The 23249-nt window shown below is 44.6% G+C and overlaps 1 protein-coding gene across 16 annotated transcripts in view; it reads right to left on the reverse strand.

Annotated features, from left to right (window-relative positions):
- MROH7 (maestro heat like repeat family member 7) overlaps positions 1 to 23249 on the reverse strand; it is a 28106-nt gene that overhangs the window by 3859 nt on the left and 998 nt on the right. For 4 of the 16 annotated variants that reach the window (XR_014527728.1, XR_014527729.1, XM_083510176.1 and 1 more), the window contains exons 2-19: positions 21807 to 22161; positions 19925 to 20022; positions 18619 to 18720; positions 18348 to 18436; positions 16853 to 16973; positions 15575 to 15670; positions 14426 to 14530; positions 12343 to 12481; positions 10128 to 10240; positions 9285 to 9437; positions 8317 to 8471; positions 7217 to 7349; positions 6075 to 6238; positions 4743 to 4880; positions 4146 to 4260; positions 3036 to 3176; positions 1848 to 2012; positions 365 to 520 (exon numbers count right to left, since the gene is read on the reverse strand). Coding sequence is in view for 13 of the 16 variants with exons in the window: in XM_083510176.1 (XP_083366302.1) it covers positions 365 to 520; positions 1848 to 2012; positions 3036 to 3176; positions 4146 to 4260; positions 4743 to 4880; positions 6075 to 6238; positions 7217 to 7349; positions 8317 to 8471; positions 9285 to 9437; positions 10128 to 10240; positions 12343 to 12481; positions 14426 to 14530; positions 15575 to 15670; positions 16853 to 16973; positions 18348 to 18436; positions 18619 to 18720; positions 19925 to 20022; positions 21807 to 21948 (2325 nt within the window). In the remaining 3 variants the exon portion in view is untranslated. Of the gene's footprint in view, positions 1 to 364; positions 521 to 1847; positions 2013 to 3035; positions 3177 to 4145; positions 4261 to 4742; positions 4881 to 6074; positions 6239 to 7216; positions 7350 to 8316; positions 8472 to 9284; positions 9438 to 10127; positions 10241 to 12342; positions 12482 to 14425; positions 14531 to 15574; positions 15671 to 16852; positions 16974 to 18347; positions 18437 to 18618; positions 18721 to 19924; positions 20023 to 21806; positions 22162 to 22544; positions 22622 to 23146; positions 23171 to 23249 lie in introns of those variants that run through there. The other 12 variants (XR_014527727.1, XM_083510188.1, XM_083510181.1 and 9 more) reach the window with 11 other exon arrangements.

Below are 23249 nucleotides of genomic sequence, written 5' to 3' on the forward strand. Positions count from 1 at the left end.
GCAGTTCAGGCAGAGTTTCTTTGAAGCTCGGTCACAGACTGATTGGCCACAGAGCTGTGCAAACTGAGGCTACCTGGGTGAGTCGCTTCGCTGCTTCATGAGGGCTTCCAAGTGGCAGACTGAAGTGCTTGCTTGGTATGTATATGTTGCTTGCTGTTTTAGAATAAAATCTTTAATCTTCTCACTCACTTGTGTAGTTTGTATTGCTTCTGAATCTCATTTTAAAAGAACAACCTTGCCTTTGGCAAGACAAGCACTCAGATGGGAGGCAGAAAAGGCTAGAAGAGAGAACTTTTTAAATTATCTGGTTGGTGAGAACCATGATGGTTCCCCTGAAAACAAAGAAATGTTGGCAGAAGCTTGCCTTGTGGATGTCAGGGTCCTCCTCTTCGAGATGCAGAAGTAATGGAACCAAGTTTTCTAGTACCTGATGCCTCATTGAATGCTTGTTATTTTTCTTAGCCCGTTTCACCATTTTCCCAAAAAGACATATGGCGGAAGCGCGGACATTTGCTCTTTCCTGTCTCAGAAACAAAAGAAGGCAGTGAGATTGTTTCAGTAGAGAGTGACATGCAAACTGAGCCTGATTAAAAATTTGTAATTCCATTTCTCCATTATTTTTTTAAATGATAATTTTATTTCATTTATGAATCATTTCCTATGAAGCACCTCAAAGCGATTTCACAATACAACAAAAACATATGCCAAGCTAGTGCCAAACGTATTGCTCTGGTTTCCTTTGGACCACATCAGTGAGGCTGAGAGGTGGGGTCTTTGTCGTCTGGGCAGCCCAGAACCTCCATACACCCTGCCCAGCCTTGCATCCTGGGGAGATCACTTCGGTGCTGCTAATGCAGCGGTTTGACTTCACCCCCAGAGGCGCACTCCATTGTCTCTCGAGACAGACGGATGCCAGCAACAACAACAAAGGTATCTAAAACAATCACATAGAAGTAATCCAAAAGCATTATATCTTAAAAACAGTTAAAAACAATTACACATACTGCATATGTATGTAATGTAATACTACTGGGATAAAAAATCTCCACTTAGAAGGCTTGTTGAAAGTGGAAAGTCTCCAACAGATGCTGAAAAGGCCATAAAGATTCCACCTGTCTGAAATGTAATGGGAGTTCAAAAGGTTAGATACCAGCACACTGAAAGCCAGATTCCCCTTCATGTGGAATGAGCCTTCTGATAAGATGGAATCTGCAGTATGTCCTCTCCTGCTGAGTGCAGTGATTGGTTTGGTATGTAAGGGATGAGATTATTTTTCAGATATCCTTGTCCCAAGCTGTATAGGGCTATATGGAACGGTTCATACGAGTGAATAGTAGCTGCTGCATTTTGCCCCCCATAGGGGGATTCTGATTTTGGGGTATTGTTAAAGGATGACAAGTTGTCTACCTTATTACTATATTTTTAGCACCACATGAGGATTTTCTGCCTCAGACTTTAACAGCTATTGGGTTATCTCCATTTTTTTACCTTACTGAAGCTATGCAGCATCTATCTCTGGGCAGGGTTATCAGCTGTGAAATTTTTATTTTGCTCCCCTAAGCTAAGTCACACCTATGATTCTCCCCTGCTATTTTATTCTTACAGCAACCTTGTGAGGTTGGTTAGGCCAAGAAAAAGAGCGACAGCCACAAGGACACTGAGTTTCTTTAATGGCACTGCCAGATTAGGGATCTGAACCTGAGAGTCTTTAAGTCCCACACTCCAGGCACTGCACCATATTGGTTCTCATTGTCAACGTGACCTCAAGAGAAAAGCACTTTTGTGAGAGGGTAGGCCTGCCTGTCGGCTTGTAACAAAACCCAGCTAGTGTGACACTGCTTTCTTACATCACTGAATAGTTCCTGAAGAGAAAGGCTGATATCGCAAATACAGTCTGCTCCTTCTGGGCCATTAAGAATCTTCTCAATTTCAGCAACTGCCTCTACAAACAGCTGCCCATCCATCCCAGAAAGACCTTTTGTCATGGCAGGCAATACAATCTTTACTTCCTCCTGCACAGAAAGGCAAAATTTAAGTTAATAAACAGTCAAACCTTGGTTCTCAAGCGGCTCAGTTTTCGAATATTTTGGCTCCCAAATGCAGAAAACACAGAAGTAAATGCTCCGGTTTTTTAAACGTTTTTCAGAACCCGAACATCTGACGCAGCTTCCGTTTTGAGTTTCCTTATTGAATTGAGGCTTCTGCTTTCAGTTTTCGAATGTTTCGGAAGTCAAATGGTCTTCTGGAATGGATTACGTTCGAAAACTGAAGTTTCATTGTACTAGACCTATGGATAACAAGCTATCTGGATGTTATGTTTAAGCATGAAGCAGTGGACAAGAAACATAATTTTAAGGCAAAGAAAGTGAAACAGCAATGGAGAATTAAGATTTCTTTGTAATATAATGTACGGCACTCACCTTCTCCAAGTGATAAAGTCTATTAAAAATAAAGTCTTATACATGCCTGCTCAGAAGTAAGCCACACTGGCATATCAATATTTCCAATTTTGGGAAAATTTTATAAGTGCATTCAACTGAGAACACGTTAAAAAATCTTCATGCTAAACATGCAAAATGCTGGAGAGCAATCCATGTGCCTATAGATGTTTAGGGCATAATTTGCTTATGCCACGTGCTGGAGAATTTGTGGCTATAACTCATAGGCTTTGGAGATTACTGCTATTTTTTGGATGGGATTCAATTCAACATACTGGAAAATTCAGGTTGCTCAATTAAATTGATTTTGTGCTCTTGCACAACAAACACACTTCACCCAAAATCAGACTTTTTGTAATAAGGAAAATTATTGGAAAACACGCTGGAAAGTATGGGCTAATGATTGATTGACACAACAACATAGAACCTCCCCACAAACAAATCAGAATGAATGATCAGTACAGTAAATAGTTTATGTTGTCTAACTGTTCCACAAATTTTGTGCAAATTGAGCTGAATGGAATTAAATCCTCAGCAGATATTTCTGAATTTATCAACTAAATCCAGTGAAATCATATGATGGGCCGTGTTGTTTACCTTTCCTATCCAGTATGCAATGTTAACCAGTCCTTTGATACACAATGCCCGGATGACTGGGTTTTCATTAGCCAGTCCTCGCTTCAGACGATACAAAGAATATTGTTTGGGAAGTCTTCTGGCCTCTGACATACAAAGAAGCTAAAAGACAAAGAAGAGGTCCATGAGAATTTGGTTCACAAGCAACTGCCTGCTTCAGTTTCCTCCAGAGAGACACACCCCCAAAATCCTGTTCAGATGCCAAAAATGAACTAACTTGCTTCTGGCACTTGGTTATCAATCCTACCCAAAATTTCAAAGTACACAGTGGCCCTTCCAATGGACGCGCAATCTGTTTCTTCATCCATGTTAAGCAGAAATGGCCTGCAGCAGTTGCACCCATCCATTCTTCTGCCTTCCGGGGGATTTATATTGTTTATTCTTTGTGCTGCATTCAACCACAGCAGGGGTAGAGAATCTCCAGCATGTGGACCAAATTTGGCCAGCACAGGTCCCAGTTTGTCCCATGAGGCTATTTCCCCTGAGCCATGCCTACTTGCCGCACATCTGATGTCATATTTGACATGACCTGATGCCAAATGTGTAGGCAAAATAAGGACCAACCTAGCATTAGAGATCCTGCACTTTCTCAAATATTACTAGTTCTGTTGTTACTTATTTTGCCACAGTTGAACAGCTTCTGCTTTCAGGTAGGTAGCCGTGTTGGTCTGACGCAGTAGAAATATATATATATAAAAATAAAAAAATTGTCCAGTAGCACCTTAGAGACCAACTAAGTTTGTTCTTGGTATCAGCTTTCTGCTTTGAATAAGTAAAACCGTATTGTTTTAATAGACCAAATATTATTTATCTAATTTATTCTGCCAGCATCCTACACAAAATGCAACAGGATGAAGCAGCTCTTCAGATGCACTGCTACAAATATATTCTGTTTGATCCAAGTCCACTTACACCACCAGTAACAACTATCTGAGAACATAACCACCGAGTCACAGGTGAGCATTATCACTATGTTTGTACAACCATCCTTGGAATCAAGGCCAACAAGCCACTCTGCATTCCCAGAAAGGCCTCTATGGTTCCACAGTGCAGAAGTTGCATCTTCCTTACTTCGCTGAAGAAAGCCAATCCTGTGATCTGGTGCTCTTCATCACCTCGCTCCAGGAAGGGAACTAGGAGGTACAAGATCCTCAAAAGGTCATAATTGGAGGTCTGAAGCATGATTCTGGTTAGGAAAGACAATGCAGATGCACACCGTTATGGCCAGTGGTTAACTCTACACTTGGGAATTTTTGTAAATGTTTGGGGTGCTCTAACCAAATGTTAGGGACGCGGGTGGCGCTGTGGGTTAAACCACAGAGCCTAGGACTTGCTGATCAGAAGGTCGGCGGTTCGAATCCCCGCGACGGGGTGAGCTCCCATTGCTCAGTCCCAGCTCCTGCCAACATAGCAGTTCGAAAGCACGTCAAAGTGCAAGTAGATAAATAGGTACCACTCTGGCGGGAAGGTAAACGGTATTTCCGTGCACTGCTCTGGTTCCCCAGAAGCGGCTTAGTCATGCTGGCCACATGACCCGGAAGCTGTACGCCGGCTCCCTCAGCCAATAAAGCAAGATGAGCGCCGCAACCCCCGAGTCGGTCACGACTGGACCTAATGGTTAGGGGTCTCTTTACCTTTACCTTTAACCAAATGTTTACCACTGCGCACCTTGCAATAAGGCCTACTCCCCGATGGTGATCTTCACAGCTGATGAGGAGCTCCCAGCCCCGCTCCTTCTCAATAAGAGTAAACTCACAATAGCACCTCACAGCTAGGAGAAGAATCTTCAGTGCTGCTACAATATAGCTGAATTTAAAAATAAAATAAAATATGAGACACACCAAGAAGCAGGTGTAGCTCAGGGGCGACCTCCTAGTTGGGAAGTCCCCAGTTTAAATGTTACCACTGCCACAAACCCACTCACTAGGTGGCCTTAGGCCTAGACTCAACCCTCCATCTGCAATATGGGGATAATACTAGTCTGCTTTACAGGGCCAATGTAGGATTATCGATGAAGCACTAGAGCACTTTGGAGAAATTCTATACAGTTGTACCTTGGTTTTCGAACGCCTTGTGAATCGAACGTTTTGGCTCCCGAACGCTGCAAACCTGGAAGTGAGTGTTCCGGTTTGCAAACGTTTTTTGGAAGCCAAATGTCCGACGTGGCTTCTGTGGCTTCCGCCTGAGTGCAGGAAGCTCCTGCAATCAATCAGAAGCCGTGCCTTGGTTTTTGAAAGTGTTCAGAAGTCCAACATTCTGTTCGAGAACCAAGGTATGACTGTATACACAATTTAAACACTGTTGCTCAGCACTAGCTGAAGCTTCTGAATCAGACTCAGGAGCAGCCCCATATATAACATACACTGCAGTAATCAAGCCTTGAGGTTACTAATGCATGGACTACAGTGGTCAGGTTGTCCCTATCCAGGAATGGCTGCCTAGTCGTACTCCTGAACTGCTTCTGCAGGACATACATTTTGAAAGGACACCACCCCCTCCACATCTATCCAGGAGACTACGTGGCCTGCAGGCCTTTTAAACCAGCCCATTACCCTCTCTTCAGCATCTCTGCTTGCCTGGCAACCTTTCCTCTGCCCACTTCCTGCAAAAGAGGCATCTTTGGGAACTGCCACTTTTATCATTGCAATCACTGGAGAATGCCTGCTCCTCCAATGTGTGTGATGCTGTGTCCACCCACCAGTGCCCCTTCAAGGGCATTGTCAGAAATTAAAATGGCGGCCTCCAAAACCACCTGCTTTTTTCAAAGGGAAGGGCTGGGACTCAGGGCAAGGCAAAAGTGGTGGGCCCCTTTTGTGGGGGTGGGTCCTTGCAGCTGCCTGAGGATGCTGATGCCAGGGCTAGATTATGCCCACCGCTCTCTGTGGGTGAGATTTACTCAAGAGAACATAGTGCATGGAAGCTTGCCATTACATAGGAGCATGTTCACGCGTTCTCGGGAGTGCGTTTGACCCCTACCATAACAAGTTCTCTCATATTTACCCCACAGGCTCAAATTCCTCCTGAGAATCTGAGTTCTTTATTACGCTGTGCCTGATGCTATAGTGCACCTGAACAAGCAGCGCCATCAGCAGCCGGGGGTAGATGTAGAAGGCCACTTCTGAACTTTTGGGCATAGATAACAGCTTCGAGAAAGCGCTGGCAGCCTGAGGAAGAGGGAGAAGGGAGAGGGAGAGAGAGACTGTGGTAAGATCTTTTCTCTGCAGAGCTCATTTATGTTTCTGGGGGTGTTACTCCTGAACCACTTATCTTTCCTGGACTAATTTTAAATGTAAACACCTCTTCCCGAGTCAGGTCAACGGTCTATGCAACCTCTGTATAATTAAGTATATATTATTAGGTATAATAACTGCAATTGATTTGAAAGCCTAGTTAACAAGGATGTGATTTTGGCAAGAATGGGCACCGCCTGAAAGAAACGCAACCGTAAGCCTATTTATTCACAAGTAGCAGTCACTGGATTCAATGGAGTGAATAGGCAAGCAAGCTCAGGACTGAAGGTAGCACTGATTCATGCAGTACTGAATGCCAATGCATCATTGCAGATTATGTATTAGGGATTTCAACACTTTTGCAGTAACATCACTCAGTTCCTTTACAATCTCCCTGCATGGAGAATGCTCCCTGTTGGACCTCACACGGCACATTTGTTTAATGTGACTGCTAGCAGGTCACATGGCCGACAGTTACATGAGTTTACATTTGCTAGGAAGCAGCAGTGAATGTACATGCTAGAAAATACCTGTGCATGCAATCATTATGTGATGCGACATGTATAGGCTGCATGCTACTTCCTACAAGGGATTTTGTCACATTCAAAGCAGGTCCTGTGCAGAAGGGGTTTCGGAGGAAGTACTGGAACTTGCTTTAGGAACAGAAGAAGCTGCCTTCTGCTGAGTGGACCGTTGGTCCATCTAGCTCAGTATAGCATACACTGACTGGCAGCAGCTCTCCAGGCCTTCAGACAGGGTTCTCTCCCAACCCAACCTGAAGATGCTGAGGATTGAATTTGGAACCTTTTGCAGGCAAGGCAGATGATCTGCCACTGAGCTATGCCCCTCCTTCCTTCTTTCTAGGGAGCTCATTTGCAAAAACCATCCAGACAAGTTGGTACAATTCCTTACAGCCAGAGGTGTGATATAGTTTCCCGTGACCTTTGGGCTCAGCTGCAGCTTTTTCAGCAGTACATTCACAAGGAGAGTTAGGTCATCATTCGAACACGTTTTGGTCAACACATGCCACATCTCAGAAGCATACCTGCAAGTTCAGGGGAGGGAAACAGAAACATTTCGGGTTGTACACTCACAACCATGAACCATGTCAGTTGCCCCCCCCCCCAACTGTTCTGAGTGCATAAATCAGAGATGGGGAAGCTGTAGTCCTCCAGATGTTGATGGGACTTCAGCTCCCATCTGCCCCATCCAGCGTAGCCAATGGACAGGGATGCTGGGAGCTGCAGTCCTGCAACATCTGGAGGACCACAGCTCCCCCATCCCTGGCATAAATGAAGACTTTGAAGAGTCCCCAGAGCGCAACAATGGCTGCAGTGGTGGGATCAAAAGTATACCATGGAAACCAGTCCACCAGAAATGATACGTTATGCTTAAGTAACTGAGGTGCAATACCGTTATTCGGACAAATAGAAATTATTGATTGGTCCTCAAAGGGAAACATTCACAGAGATATGGCATGCGAGGGGAAAGTCCCAATCTGCACTTTGTAAAATGGAGAGGAGGTGGTGTTCTGCAGACTTGGGGGCCAAACTAGATGTGACCCCTGAGGCGTGTGAATGCATCTCTGTCGCTTTACTTCCCCCTCTGCCCTCAAAAAATAGCCATGCCTCTCTCTTTAGCATCAGAATTCCCTTGTTCTATTTCCCCTCAATCCAGAGCCCTCCTACATTTCCATAACCAGACCAGGCTTCTGCTCCAACCCTCCTAAATCCACAAGCTGTTTGCTTTTTCCGTATGGGAACTGGTTGTGAAGGATGACCGCGGGAGGCCATTCCGGTTCCCACTCTCTCCTTGCAGGAAAAGGTGGCACTCATAAGAATCTTCCCTGCTGGCTTTAGGTATTTTCTGATTTGTATTTCCTGGAGCACTGAGGCCTAAGTGCAGGTGGGAGAGAATGGGAACCCGTGTTCCCATGTTCCCCACCCCCCACCCCAAGGTGTCCAGGGACTAAAGGCTGACCCAGCAGGACTAAGCATCACTGAACTATGTACCTGTCGATTGGTAAAGGGCACTGGAGAAGGGCACTGCAAACTTCTGCCATGTAGGTATGAGCCAGCTGGGCCAGGACCCCCATCATTATTTGCCTGTCCTGGTACTGGTAAATGGAACCAAGCTGCTGGTAGATCTTATCCACAATTTCCGGCACCTTGAAGGAAACAAGCATGCTTCAGTTAAATGCCCTGCTAGAGGGAAGCAGTGCTGGGGCACAAGGTACAAACCAGAGCCCTCAAAGAGCAGAAAGCAAACATATATTTAAAGTATGTCACCCAAAGCATCCTGGGAACTGTAGCTTTGTCAGGGGTAAACTGCAGTTCCCAGGAATATTTGAGGGAAGCCACGTGCTTTAAATGTGTGGTATGGATGCGACCCCCTGTTTTCATGGCCAAGCAACAAATCATTAAGATATTTATTATTTAAGATTATTTAAGGTATTTAAGATATTTATTATTGCTGTACTTTCACTGCTAGGGAGGGGGAGAAGTGCCTGTGGGATTTTCCATCTCAAGTGCCAAAATAATGTGACTGGACTTAGGCTGGGGAGGCTATTTGGTCAGTCAGCAAAACATCTGAGGCTGGTCCTGGAGGTGAGAAGGCACAAAGATCCCCTGGTCTGGTCATTTGGGTTCTCCTGAAGATTGGGTGGCCATCTGTCATGGATGCTTCAGCTGAGATTCCTGCGTTGCGGGGTGTTGGACTTGATGACCCTCGGGGTCCCTTCCCAGTCTGCAACTCTATGGTACAGGGAGCACGCGTCAGCTGATCAATAATTAGGTACTGACACAGGAAAACATCCTGTGAGCACTGACAGAGTCTTGCCAACACCATTAATGGTCCTTCACCACAGATAAACTGTAAAACCCATTTACAGTTTATCTCAGGGTATAAAAAGGTAATGGTGCCTCTGAAGAAGCTGCCTCTGTCACTGCTGGGGTCTCTACTAGCTCCAAACATCTCCTACCTGCCCATGTAATCTGTGCACGTATCGCTGCAGGATTACAGATGTGATGTCATGTGATGCCACAGTGGTGCTCCTATTGGCTTCCTTTAGGCAGTCTATAGCGGTCAACAAAAGCTCTGTGATCTGTAGTGCTGTGAGGTAGGGCAGAAATTCCTAAGAGAGGAGACACAGGGGAGACACAGAGCTGAGAGGACAACAGCAAGGCAAGCTCAACTGGCAGGGCTTCCTTGTTCTAAGAGACCTTTGCAGGAAGGAATTAAAGGTTCTGTGGAGGAGCCTGTTCTTCTACCACGTCACTTGGAAGTTAAATTCAACCAGCTACTCTGGAATTTGCTCCCAAGTAAAGGTGTACAGATTCAAAACCTTGTTATCAGCTTTTCATCTTATGGAGAAAACCAGACCAGTTCTTCTAGCTCAGTACTGTCTTCACTGGCTGGTAATAAGTCTCCTGGGTTCCAGGCAGAGGACGTTCACAGCCCGGCCTGGAAATCCCATGGATTGAACCTGAGACCTTTCTTACCCAATGCACGTGCTCTCCCACTGATCTTACAGCCCTTCCACAAGTTTAAATCAGAAAACTGAAAATGGGGGAGATCCCATGCATGCAAGCTCAGAAGCGCCACACAGTTCAATGGGTCTTTCCCCTCTCAAGGAAGTGCATGTAGAATTGCAGCACTGCTGACCTATGATCTGAAAGTGGAAATCTTTGCCTCAAAACTCACTACAAAGATGTAGTAATAATTAGTTCCACCCCTACCTTACACCCTGTCAGGACTAAGTTACGATGGCCTCTGCAGTTTGCATATCCTCTGTGTTGCATCATATCCAGCACTGAACAATTACCTGAATAATATGGGTGATATTTTGATGAGACGTAGTAGGGTCATAGGAACCCAGAATCTCTTCATACAGTTGGGTCTCTTCTGCTTCCAGGGAGTCACTTTTGTTTTCGAAGCCTAATGAGAAAAAGAGTGACTTTAAAGTTTCTCCAAGCGGAGAGTTTGCTCTCAGGCTGCTGTGTGGGTGCCTGGAATTCGGGGAAAAGGGAGAGAAGGAGCCAGAATGGCTGGCTAATGACACCTAATGGCCAGTGGCCAAACTGTTCCAGCCACATCTTTCATTAGGGAAATTGCAGGAAAATGGCACAGAATGGCCAACGAACACTTTGGGACTCACCCACAGCTAAGGTGGGTCTTGGGTTCAGTGTATGACAGGAACAACAGACGTGTGTTTTGGAACAGGAAAGGAAGGCAGAAAGACACAGGCTGCTCCCAAGAAGCCACTATTTTGCAGGTGAGAATCAATTGCATGCCAACTAATTAAAGTTGTGAAGGTTGTTTATTTAGATGATAGGCATACTGCTCATTGTACAAGCCACAGCACAGTTAAGTAACTAGAACAAAATAAGCTGTTTGCCTCCTCCAATGCTCCACTTGAACGTTTGCAAATAAAGCAAATATTACAGAAATGGCATATATCTCTCATCGCCTCTTCTCCAAAAGGAAGACAAACCCTGGACAGCATTGCCCCTGGAACCTGGAGATGTGGGGATGCATAACAAGAACCTGTGTTGCCCTGCCCCATTCCAAAATCCTCATTTTGAGGATTTTGGTTATCCTGCTGCAACTGAGATGTGACCATCCATGATTTGGCACTGAGCTATAGATAAAGAATATCTTCTCCACCAGGGACCTCTCTCAAAGTCCCACTTTGTAGCTACGTTAGGCAGGATCTTCTCCAGCTTCTGCACAGTGAGGACTACAGGGGTTGTCAGCACAAAATCCAACGCACTATGGCAGAGACAAAAGGAGCATCAAGGGCAAACAGACCAGTGTCTGCAGACCAGCTAACTAAATAAAAGCACTCTTTGCTGTTGAACAAAATGGGCATGTCGCTCCAGATTTTTGGAATCCCCTAACAATGATGCAATGCATCAAATTAATATTCTCTGCTGTGGATCTTTCCAGAATACTCCTTTGCAAATGAAATAATAGAAAGTTGTTTTGAAAACTTTAAGTTGGTTTTAAGTTGGTGTGTGATTATTCAGCTGCAGAGCTGAAGGAAAGCACACAGTGGCTTCTGATACCATTGAGAGGCTGCACCTCCTGCATCGCAACAAGAACATTGCGGCAATGGGAAGACCAATCTGGCTCCACTCATTGGCTAGTGAAGGTTCCTTCTCCCTCCCCTCTCCCTCCCCTCCCTGTTTCATGTCTGTTAGATTGCAAACTTGTGGTCAGAGACTATCTTGTCTTTTGATATATGTGAGGTGCTTAGAAAATAGGCACCCTATAATAACAGTAGTCCTGCAGTTATTTGTCTGCAGGTGTGTGCAGGTGTTTTATCTTTTGTTAATGTGGGGGCCTGGAGTTTCTAAGCACCCCTGTTTTTTCTTCTGTGAAATGGGTATTATGTGGTGCCAACAACAGTTGATTCTTCTTCTTTATTAAATTGATTAAATGCCTTCTCTCACTGTAGGCAACTCAAGGCGTCTTGACAAAAAATATATATTTCCAAATGTGCCCTTGGGCCAAAAAAGAAGAAGAGAGAAAATTGGGGATTCCTGATATAATGCAATACTGCCTTTTCAGTACTGGCCCCAACTTGATGGAATGCTCTGTCACAAGAGACTAGGGCCCCGCGGGACTTGACATCATTCCACAAGGCCTGCAAGACAGAGCTGTTCCACCTGGCCTTTGGTTTGGACTCAGTCTGACCTTTATGTTTCCTTCTCCTTATGGTCTTGATTTATCGGCTACTTTTAAATGAGGCTGCATTTTAATTGCATTTTAACCTGTATTTTAAATTGCTCCCCCCCCCATTATGTTTTTACTGTGATTTTATTGTGTGTTAGCCGCCCTGAGCCTGGCTCTGGCTGGGGAGGGCGGGGTATAAATAATAATAATTATTATTATTATTACCCAGATATAATAAAATACAGGACATTAATAGAGAGTGTCAAGGGCAACAAGTCAATGGCTGCCAAATAAAGTACAGCCTACTACTTCTATATAGATGCATAGTTTGGATACTGGAGTTTTCACAGCTCCTATCTTACCCTTTTGGCGCAGCATAAGGGAGTACAGGAAATACATGCCTTCCATAGCCTGTTCACCAATTTCCTCCTGGGGGTCATTGAGACGCAGACACAGCTGACCAATCAGACGCCCAAGCTTAGGACATCCATCAGGTGACACCTGAATGGAGAAATTGAGAGTGCTGTCTTTTGACACAGAGGGGAAGAGAAGGAATCTTTGTGGCTCTTTGAATGAAAAAAAAGTTCCCCTGTTTGGACGAACTGATGTTTGGAATTATATTGTCTTTTTCTGGTGAGCCTTGTACCCTGTTCAGGCTAGTCTCCTCACACAAGGAGAGGGAGACAGGGCCATGCTAGCTGCCTCTACTGGCTCCACCATGCCTCCAACAGCCAGCTCTGCCACCCCTCCACACATAGGAAGGCAAACAACTGCAGCAGGAAGTCTGCTGCACTCTTAATGAGAACAAGCCTTGCATGATCAGGGGGTTCTGAGTCATGAGGGAAGCCTCCACAGAGACAATAGGCTTTGTGCTGCAGACACTGCAGAGTGCCAGTGTGTTGTTGTGGTTAGAGTGTTGGACTAAGAACTGGGAGACCTGGGTTCTAGTCCCCATTCGACCACAAAGCTTGATCTTGCTTCTGAGCCTAACCTACCTCAAAGGACAAAATGGGGGGGGGGGGGGGAGAAACTATGTCCTTACAGAAAAGGTGGGATATAAATGTAATAATAATTTTATTTATCTGATTCCATTTATGAATCAATTCACATAAATATATCCAAGCAGCTTCACAGTAAAAACCGCAAACACTTAAAAACAATAGATAAAGCAGTTTTAAAACCATTTCAAATCCGATTCAGATAGAACTGGGGTACAGACCTCCACTTAAAAGGCTTGTTAAAGAAGAAAGGTCTTCCACAGGTCCCTGTGTGATATCTAGTGGAAGGGAGTTCCAGGGGCTGGGTGCCACCAAACTCAGGGCCCAATTCCTATATCATGTGGAATGGACTTCCTGGTGAGAAGGCATGTGCAGAAGGCTCTCTCCCTGTATATATAGAGGGTGAGATCTTTTAGATCATCTGGTCCCAGGTTGTACAGCTGACTATGGTCTTACTTTTGCCCTCCCATGTTGCATAGGGGTGGCAAGGCTGGGCAATGGGGTTGTGACGGAGGTGCTGGCTAGCTCTCTCACAGTGATCCTAATTGTGTGTGGGGCAGAACACCTTCACAGGGTTTACATTCATACCCATATCAGTTTGTAGCAGCCATACCGTGAAAAGGCTATGGCTCATAGCTTTAGCAGGTGGCGCTGTGGGTTAAACCACAGAGCCTAGGACTTGCCGATCAGAAGGTTGGCGGTTTGAATCCCTGCGACGGGGTGAGCTCCTGTTGCTCAGTCCCTGCTCCTGCCAACCTAGCAGTTTGAAAGCACATCAAAGTACAAGTAGATAAATAGGTACCGCTCCGGCGGGAAGGTAAACGGCATTTCCGTGCGCTGCTCTGGTTCGCCAGAAGCGGCTTAGTCATGCTGGCCACATGACCCGGAAGCTGTACGCTGGCTCCCTTGGCCAATAAAGCAAGATGAAAGCGGTAACCCCAGAGTTGGCCACGACTGGACCTAATGGTCAGGGGTCCCTTTACCTTTACATAGCTATAGCATGGTTTTTGTAGGATATAAGGGATTCAAGCTATAATAGGCCAGTTTTGTCTCTAATAGACCATTTGGATATTAGAAAATGTCTTGTTCATTTGCTTCTGGCCATCCCAGATTCTAGTCACTCATCCCCACCCCTTTTTAGTAGAAGAATAGTGATGCAGAAATAAAGCATCAGATTCCAGTGAGTACCAGTCCTTAAACTTGCTAGCACAGTCAAGAGAGGAGACTTAGGGTTGCTCTTTTGTTTGGTGTGTGCATCCCTTGAACCCATCCTCGGCCCCTCTAACCTTTTCACAGTCTCTATCCACTCACTTCAGAGCACAAGAGGAATGCAATATTCACACTACAGAGCCATTCACATCTATCTACCTCCATTTTCTGTCTTAAACATTTGCAGGTCTCACAAGACCCATTGCCCAGTCGCCTCAAGCCAGAGGGCAGAACTCACATGAAATGTGGGGCAGGTGGCTGCAAATTTTAACAGGGATACATAGGTGTTCGCTGCTCTTGCCCGCTCATGTGCTTGTCCTGATATCATCCAGGGCATCAAATGCTGTAAGGGTAGTGGGAGCAAACTGTTAGCAGCTGTATAAGAAGAGAAAGTGCATACTATTGTAATTCTTCAAAGTCATGCTTTTGTCTTTCAGAAAGGAACCCAGGAAGCTGCCTTATTCCAAGTCCAGCCATCATTTCATTAAGCTCGCTATTGGCTACTCTAGGGTTCCCCAAACTTGTGTCGCCAGCTGTTTTTGGACTACAACTCCCATCATCCATAGGTAGCAAGACTAGTGGTCAGGGATGATGGGAACTGTAGTCCAAAACAGCTGGAGACCCAAGTTTGGGAAAACCTGGGTGGGGAACTTCAGGCATGGACCCTTCAGGTTGCTCTCTCAAAGCTGTCAAAACCTCACAGAGAGGAAGTAAGCTAGGTTACTTCCTTCCTCATTTCCCCTCCCACCCTGACACTTTTCCTGGTTTCCAAAGATTAAAGAACATGGGGAAAGGGCACTTCCTGTGTTACTTCCCAATGTCAAGGAAATCGAAATTCCACTTTGGGTGCTTTCCTTCCGGTCTTTAAAGTTCTGAATAATGTCATGCTAAGTACTGTCAACAATCTCATGGCTTGCTGTCTGGCCTCTTATTCCCGTTGTTGTAACTCTCCCTGACCAAACTGAAAGGAGCCATTCTGAGTGGACATCTTTGAAAATTAATTTTAACACCCCCTAAGAAAAACAAAAAACCCACAAGTAGATTTCAGTGAATGAGGCACTTCTATGCTCCATGAGCAGCAAATGCCATTTCAACCAAAGATCTGTCTGAGAGAGAGTGGTGTGGCAATTGCACTGTTTGACTGTAACAGGGCACAAACTGGTTCAAATCTCTACTCAGCCATGAACCTTATTGGGTGATCTTGGGCCAGTGAGTATCTCTCATTCCACGATGACTCACATGGTTGTTGTGAGGATTGTATTGGCACGAGGAGAACCATATACACCAAGAAAGAAAAGAAAAGAAAGACTACTTCATGAACCTAGCTATAGGGCATATTCTCATCACTTGTGATTCTTTGAGCCACAAATAGATAACAGGAGCTTACTTCTAAGAGTGTGGCCAGTTCATCTATGTTTGGTCTTTCTGCCAATAAGCTTTTCAGCATTGATTCTATAGCCTCTAAGGTCTGCTTGTACAATGCCTGAGAAGGGAAAAAAAATGTTGCATAATATATTACTATAACATTGCACGTGCAACACCTTCGGGAGAGGAAAAGGCTAAAGAGTAAACTCTACACAAATCTGGAGTGGAGTCCCTAAGGTGGTTGGGTGGCACCTTGTACGCCTGTTTCCAGCAACTCCTGCAGCCAAGCTGGTGCCAAATGTATTGCTCTGCTTTCCTTTGGACCACTGCAAAAGCAACACGGGAGGCAGCAGTTACAAGTTACCGGTCTCTGTGGCCACAGCTGTGATTCTCCAGCAGTTTGACTTCACCCCTGGAGGTGCACTCCATTGTCTCTCGAGACAGATGGATGCCAACAGTGTCCATGAACTGACAAAACTAATAAAGCTGTGATTCAAAAGTGAGTGTAGCTCTCCCCCATAAGCCCTATTACAATGCATAGGGGTTGCCTAACACTGAACAACAGGCTCAGTGTATTTCGTCCTACTTTTGCCCAAGGATGGGTTAAGATGGTTGGGGGCCCTGGTGCAGTTCCCAAAATAGGGTCCCCTTCTTCCTAAAAAAAAGGAATGCATGAAGTAAGGTACCACAGAAAAGTTTTGTGATATCTTAAAGATTAACATGTTTATAATGGCATAAGCTTTCTTACACACAAAAACCCTCTTTCACACTCTCAGCAAACTGCAGGCATTTTCTTTTTCTTTTTTTGTGAACCTTGATAAACAAAAACTCATCGTTTTTGCTCACTTCCTGCCCTGGGCCAGTCACCAACCCAGCCTCACCTAGCTCACATGGTCATTGTGAAGATATAGGAGGTACAAAATGGCTTCAAAAGGGAACTTAGGGCTAGTATCATCAGCATCAAATTTGGGTTCCTTTAACCAGACTGATGTATCTTTGTTCCACATAGGGTCATGTTTTTGCCGCCCCCTTCCCCAAATCAGTACAATTCTTTCTCTTTCCTTTTTAAACCTTATAGATTCAAACAGTGAGATGTTCTTATTCGGGCACATACCGTACCCTCTCCATAACCAGTAAATTGGTTGTGAGAAATCTTATGTCCCCCCAGACTGGACGCAAAATCTCACCAGCCCCAGTTAGAATGGCCAAAGGCAAGGGATGATAGGAGTTACAACCCAGCAAGAGACATCTGGAGGGACACAGTCCCCCACCCCCCACCTGCAACAAAGTGAGAAAATACCTGTACGTCAACTTCTTCCTTGCTCTGACTTTGTAAGGTGTCAACCGAGGGCAAGGCAAAGACGCTGGCAATGCAAGTGCTGAGCAGCTTCTCTTTAGGCCAATGAGAAGGCTCCACTTGGCTGAGGAATGGCGGTCGGGGAAGAAGAAACAGAGCATTCAATGTGCGTTACGATTCTTCCTTACGGAAGTGGAGCGGTCAGCTTAACACAGAAAAAGCTCAGAGTACTGAGGAAAGAAAATAAACTATGTCTGAGCTGTGTAGTGCCTACTGGAATGGGCAGGCTACAAAGCGGTAGCCACTGACCAGAATCTGGTGTGGGTATGCCTACCTTGAGCCCATGGCTCTGACTGGAATTCAGAACTACCAGGGTAAAGATCAGAGGACTCCATGCTCACCAATATAGGTCACGTGATTCATCAGTAGCGCAATAAAGCAAGCCAATCCCTTCCATATCAACGGAGCTGAGACAGGTTTGGCTTTTCTATGTAGTTTGTTTCAAATAATTCCACAGATACAGATGATGATGATGATGATGATGATAATGATAATGATAATGATAATGATAATGATAATTGTCAGAGCTGCTTGAAGATCCTAGCTCACAGAGGATCACGCTAGCCAGCGATCATTAAGTAAAAGTCTTTATTGAGTTACAGTTTCCATTCTCACGCTGCTGCGTGCAACTCTACGTCTAGTAACTAGATCGGCGAAGCTCCGTCTGAGTCTCCGCCCCGTGTGCACCAACTTAATATCCTAGCCCGGCTCCACCTTTTCCGCCTGACTGTCCTCCTCTGGGTCCCACTACCCCCCGGGGTCTCTTCCTTCCGGGATTCTTCTGACGCTGACCCCCCGGACCCTCCTGTCTCCTTGCGCCGGGCTTTAGGACCTGGCTCCCTTTCCGGGCTGCTTACTGCGCCGCCTTCCTCTGCATTTGAACTTGGCGCGCGCGCCCAACCTTCCACTTTCCGCTTAACCGTTTCTTCGCTCCCCGATGGAGGTGTGGCCACTCCTGACTCGTGCCCTCCCTCCTGTGGTGAGCTGCCAGCGCTTGCCCCCTGGCTCCCTTCCTCTTCCCTGCTCTCTGGCGGTGACGCTGGTCCCGATTTCCAACTGCTCTCCTCTGAGTCCCCTCTGGCTCTATCTTCCTGGGGTGCCCCCCTAGACTCCCCCCTTGCCCTGGCCACTGGTGCTCCTTTCTGTGAATCCTCTGATTCACTGGAAAGACTCGGAGATCTCGGGTCGTCGTCATCACTCATCTTTTCTTCTGCCTCCTCCCCTTCGCTCTCTGTTTCCTCCCTTGCCCTTGCCTCTGCTCCTAAACCCCTGACAATAATGATAATGATCTTTATACCCCACCCATTTGGCTGGGTTACCCCAGCCTGAGGCAGTCTCTTCCTGGTGGCATTATTCAGCTCTATTCTTAGCACTTTTCTTCTGAGCTTTGCTTCAACATTTGGGTCAGGGAGGATGTTGGGTTGTAGCTCCGACATACCTTAGGTCCTGAATGAGAAGCATCCCCTGACAGCGCAAAGCTGTGGAGCGCGAGTCAATGCTGTCCAGAGGCAGGTCTAAAATCTGTGCCTGTGAAAGAGCAGCAGCAAATTCTGTGAGGAAGAACTGTTCACGTGTCTGCTCTGTTCACCAAAGTTGCTGCTACAGCTGCACTAATGTGTGATCCCCCCCCCTGCACTGGTCAAACACTTACACCAATTGTACAAGCTATTAAATACACAAATAAAGGATGTGCATTGTATCTGACTCACCATTGTTTGCTCAACCAGCTGCAATTTCTGATTCCCATGCTGATAATTTTGATTACTGTTCCCACTCATTTTTGAATCGAATTCCTGTGAACGCATATGAGACTAGCAAGAAAAGGGTGGAAGATTTCAATAGCACTTTCAAATATGACCATATTTGTTCAGAACCAGTTTCCAGAGCCAGTTGCATCGTAACATGTGAAAGGAGGGCAATAGAATGCTGAATGGCATTAGACATTTTGCTGATTGCCTGGTATTCTCTGCTTTAACACAGAAAACACGCGTTGAACATCAAGCCAGTAAGGTAAAGCTAAAGCTAAAGATAAAGATAAAAGATAAAGGATCCCTGGACGGTTAAGTCCAGTCAAAGGTGACTATGGCGTTGCGGCGCTCATCTTGCTTTCAGGCTGAGAGAGCTGGCATTTGTCCACAGACAGTTTTCCGGGTCGTGTGGTCAGCATGACTAAACCACTTCTGGTGCAACGGAATACCATGACAGAAGCCAGAGCGCATGGAAATGCTGTTTACCTTCACACTGCAGTGGTACCTATTTATCTATTTGCACTGGCATGCTTTTGAACTGCTAGGTTGGCAGGAGCTGGGACAGAGCAACGGGAGCTCACTCCCTCATAGAGATTCAAACCACCAACCTTCCGATCAGCAAGCCCAAGAGGCTCAGTGATTTAGACCACAGTGCCACCCGTGTCCCCATCCAGCCGGTACTGGGATACAGGAAGGAAGCAATACCTTTTTCGTGGAAAGCTGTTTACTAAGACTTTGAACACAATAATCGGAAATCAGTACCATCTCTGCTTCCTCTATTTCCTTCACTCACAATCAGTTCACCTTCCCTTAGTCTTCCCTGAACAATGTGCAAGAAAGTAATCCCTATGATTATACAAGGGCCAGGTCGTCTGAATGGGAAAAGGAAGACTAAGTTCTAAGAGCTCATGTCACCATAGTAAAAAGAAAAGAGGAAGACTGTTATTTTGCAAGACTTTGAAGCCAGCAAATCATCTATGAGCTAACATGGAAGGTGAGTCCGTGACTGGGATGGGCCCATGAGAAGAGGGACCCTCATTATATTGGTATAGTCAGATCTCCTCCGTTAGCACCTTACCCCAAATTGAAATTATCTACTATTCACTAAAACTTTATGCCTTCCAAAGTTGAGCTCTGGCACTGAAATAAGTTCTGAAGGTATCTAATATTAAGGTTCAGGTATATGCAGAATATTGCCGATGTGTATTTACTGTTGAGAGGAAAGGGCAATGTTAGAGTTAGCAGAGTATTAGGAATAGGTTCCTACCATTTTATCACGGTCATCAAAGGCTAGCGGTGTTTCCTTTTCCTTTCCTTTTGCGTCATACAGCATCATCCCATAGGCATTGCTGGAGGTTACTGAAGCTGTTACAAATAAAAAGTAAATGGAACTGAGGTTGCAGTTGGAATGAAAATGTCTCCTGGTACTGTTACTCTAACACAAGGGTGGATAACCTTTGGCCTCCCAGATGTTGCTGCCATCATCCTTGGTCATTGGCCCTGCTTGCTAGAGCTAGGAGTTGTAGTTCAGCAACATCTTGAGGGCCAAAGAGTTCCCACCCCTGCTGTCGGGGTGTGTGATAATGAGCCGAGGTTTACTAAGACTTGTGCAAAAATCTCCTTCCTCCAAACATAGCTCTTTTGTTCACTTCTAATCTTGAGCCATTTATTTGGGACTCTTTCTTTGAAACTCAATGGTAGGTTATCAGGAAGTTAAAACATAGTTTCATGGTGCAAATTAAGACTTCCAGCTGAGGAAGGGTTCTATGCAAGTAGAAATCCTCCAATTGCAGTCTTCATCTAACTGCATCTAACCATAGCGAGAGTATGGTGTTTTGGTATCTATCATCTACTTACCAACATTATTTCCATTCCATTTAATATATAAAATATATCTCACTCAGAGTTCTTTCACCAGTCTCTGCCCCTTCTTCGGCAGTTGCTTTAGTAGACTGGTAAAAATCTAACTATCAAATTGCCAGTCTAATTTTGGTACAACGGCAAAATCAGAGCCGAAAAGGATAGATATTTCTTGACTTCACACAGACCCTGTCTGGTTTAAAGCTGTTTGGTCAAGTACTTAGGAAGTTACCTTATAGTGAATCTGGCTATTGGTTCATCTAGCTCCGTACTTGATTACAATTTTTCACACAAGTGCCTGGTGGGCATCAGTGAGGAGCCTGCTGTTTCAATATTGTGTAAGTTCTGCCTGGTGGTTTAAAGTAGTAACAGATGCATCGTTGCAGCTGTGTTTTATTTTACCACATCATTTTAAAACTTGTTATCTCACTTTGGAATTGCCGGTGGCAATAAAAAGTGGGTAAGAAATTATTTAAATAAACTAAACTGAACTGGGTGATATCCCTCTGGAAGAATGGCAGATGAAGGTGATGGACTATATGGAACTGGCGGAAATGACTGGCAGAATCCGAGACCAGGGAGAAGAGTTGGTGGAAGAAGATTGGAAGAAATTTAAAGACTATCTACAGAAATATTGTAAAATTGATGAATGTTAGAATGATGTTGGATAGAAATTAAGTGGTTTTCAGCTGTAATATTATAAGGGAATATGAAAAATGGATTATTTAGGTAAAAACGTAATGTCATAATATTTTAAAATTAAAGACTAGGATAAACAAAGAGGGTAGGGATTTGCTGAACCAACAAATTGAATTGGAATACAAAAAAGGGAGGTGTGAGGAGGTCCGGGAAATAAGCTAATGAAAAATAAGTAATGGAAAGATGGAATTGATTTTAACCATTTTTTTTATTCTGTATTCCCCCCCATTTTTATTTTGTAATACTTTGAAAATTTTAATAAATATCTTATAAAAAAATGAACTGGGTGATATCCAATGTGAGTAAACATCAGAGTAGATTCAACGGACTTGATTCCAGTGGGTCTACTCTGAATGTCACTTAGCTGGCTTGCAGTGACTTCCCAAGGTCTTTTGGATGTTACAGTTCCCTAAAGATAAACATTTAGAAGCATTAACCTAGGCAACTAAGGTTCAAGCTTGTGCATTGTCAGACACACATTGGAGAGTGAGCTAAAAGATTCGAGTTTTAGTATTTATGCCTTATATATTGTACTTAGTTCTTCACTCTACATATTTACTCTCCAAACCCTAGAGGTCATTTGTCTTCACCTTCAGAAATTGCATCGGGCAGGCAGTTTTCCAACAGTAGGGGATTCCCGGATAATTCTCTCTTTGTCGTCAAGGGGCACTGTTGAATTGTTTGGACTTCAGCTGACTCTTCGTTCTCAGTTTTTTTAATTTCTTTTTCCATCTTTGGGATCACAGGGAGTTTTTGTTTGTTAAGTACCAGAAGAGCAACTGATTCTTCACCAGCTAGAAAAAGATTGATGGTATTGTCCTTCCCTCATTCATTCACAAAGATCTATAGTAAGAACCATTTTGAAAATCTTGACCCATAGCTTGACTTCTCCAGACTTAGGCTTTCCAGTCTTGAAGACCGATGTTCACGACATGAGCAGTGTTCCTGTGTGAGGGTCAGGAATTTAGAATGTCAGTGATGCCTCACTGGTGAACTTCAAATATTTTGCCTTGCAGATTTTCGGCTGGCTTTGGTCCTCCTGCTGTTGCATTGCTGTAAGATGGCTTAAGCCATGCTTTAGTTTAGTGTCACCTGAATCTGGGCTCATAGTTTCTCTTGCTCCAGACAAACTACATGCAACAAATAAGGTTTGTCTCCAGTTTATAGCTCAAGGTTTTTCTGAAGGAAACAACTCATGAGCCCAAACACAGGCAACATGCTAAGGCAAAGCATAGCTTACTCACAGCAGGACTTGTGGATGAACAAAGTGGCCTCAATCTGGCAGCTTCCACACTCATGCATTCCCATCAAACCATGGCTTGACTTATGTGTAAACTAGGGCATATAGAGTTGTGGTGGAATCAAGCCTTCACATTGTGATTAGGGCTGAAGTCTGTCCAATACCCTATTAAAAACAAAGCAACTGTATTGGAGACCCCAACTGCCAGACTGAGCTGATCGGTAGAGAGTTCTGTGTACATACAGAAGTTATCAGCTTTTATAGAGATGGTGATGTTATTACAACTTGATTAATTAGAGATCACAAGATATTAGCTGGGGGAAAAAAGGAAAACAGCATTCAAACCCTTCACCTTTTAAACTTTATGCAGACTTTATGCTTGTTTTACACTCTAACCAAGGAATTTAGATAGAAAATGGCTCAAGCCTACACAGTCCAAGATTCTTGCAGAACCCAGACCTATATATTTTGGTTCTATAGGCAGCTCTTCTAGTCCCTTTAAGAGAAGAAAGTATAAAAGACAGTCTAATGTCTTTGTAAAAAGAAAAGTTGACAACCAATTCAGATTTTGATACGAAGTGTTTGGAAAGCAGTAGTCAGCACTGGGAATGTGAAACCCAATATGCCTTGTGGTTGCAATCACAGCTAAAGAATCTCTGACAGATGACCATCCAACCTCTCTTGAAATACCTCTACGAAAGGAAAGTCCACCACCTCCCGAGGGAGCCTGTTCCACTGCTGAACAGCTCTTACTATTGGAAATTTCTTCCAAATACTTCATCAGAATCATTTT

The sequence above is a fragment of the Podarcis liolepis genome (assembly GCF_965112155.1).
Source record: "Podarcis liolepis genome assembly, chromosome: 6".
NCBI classification, from domain to species: domain Eukaryota; kingdom Metazoa; phylum Chordata; class Lepidosauria; order Squamata; family Lacertidae; genus Podarcis; species Podarcis liolepis.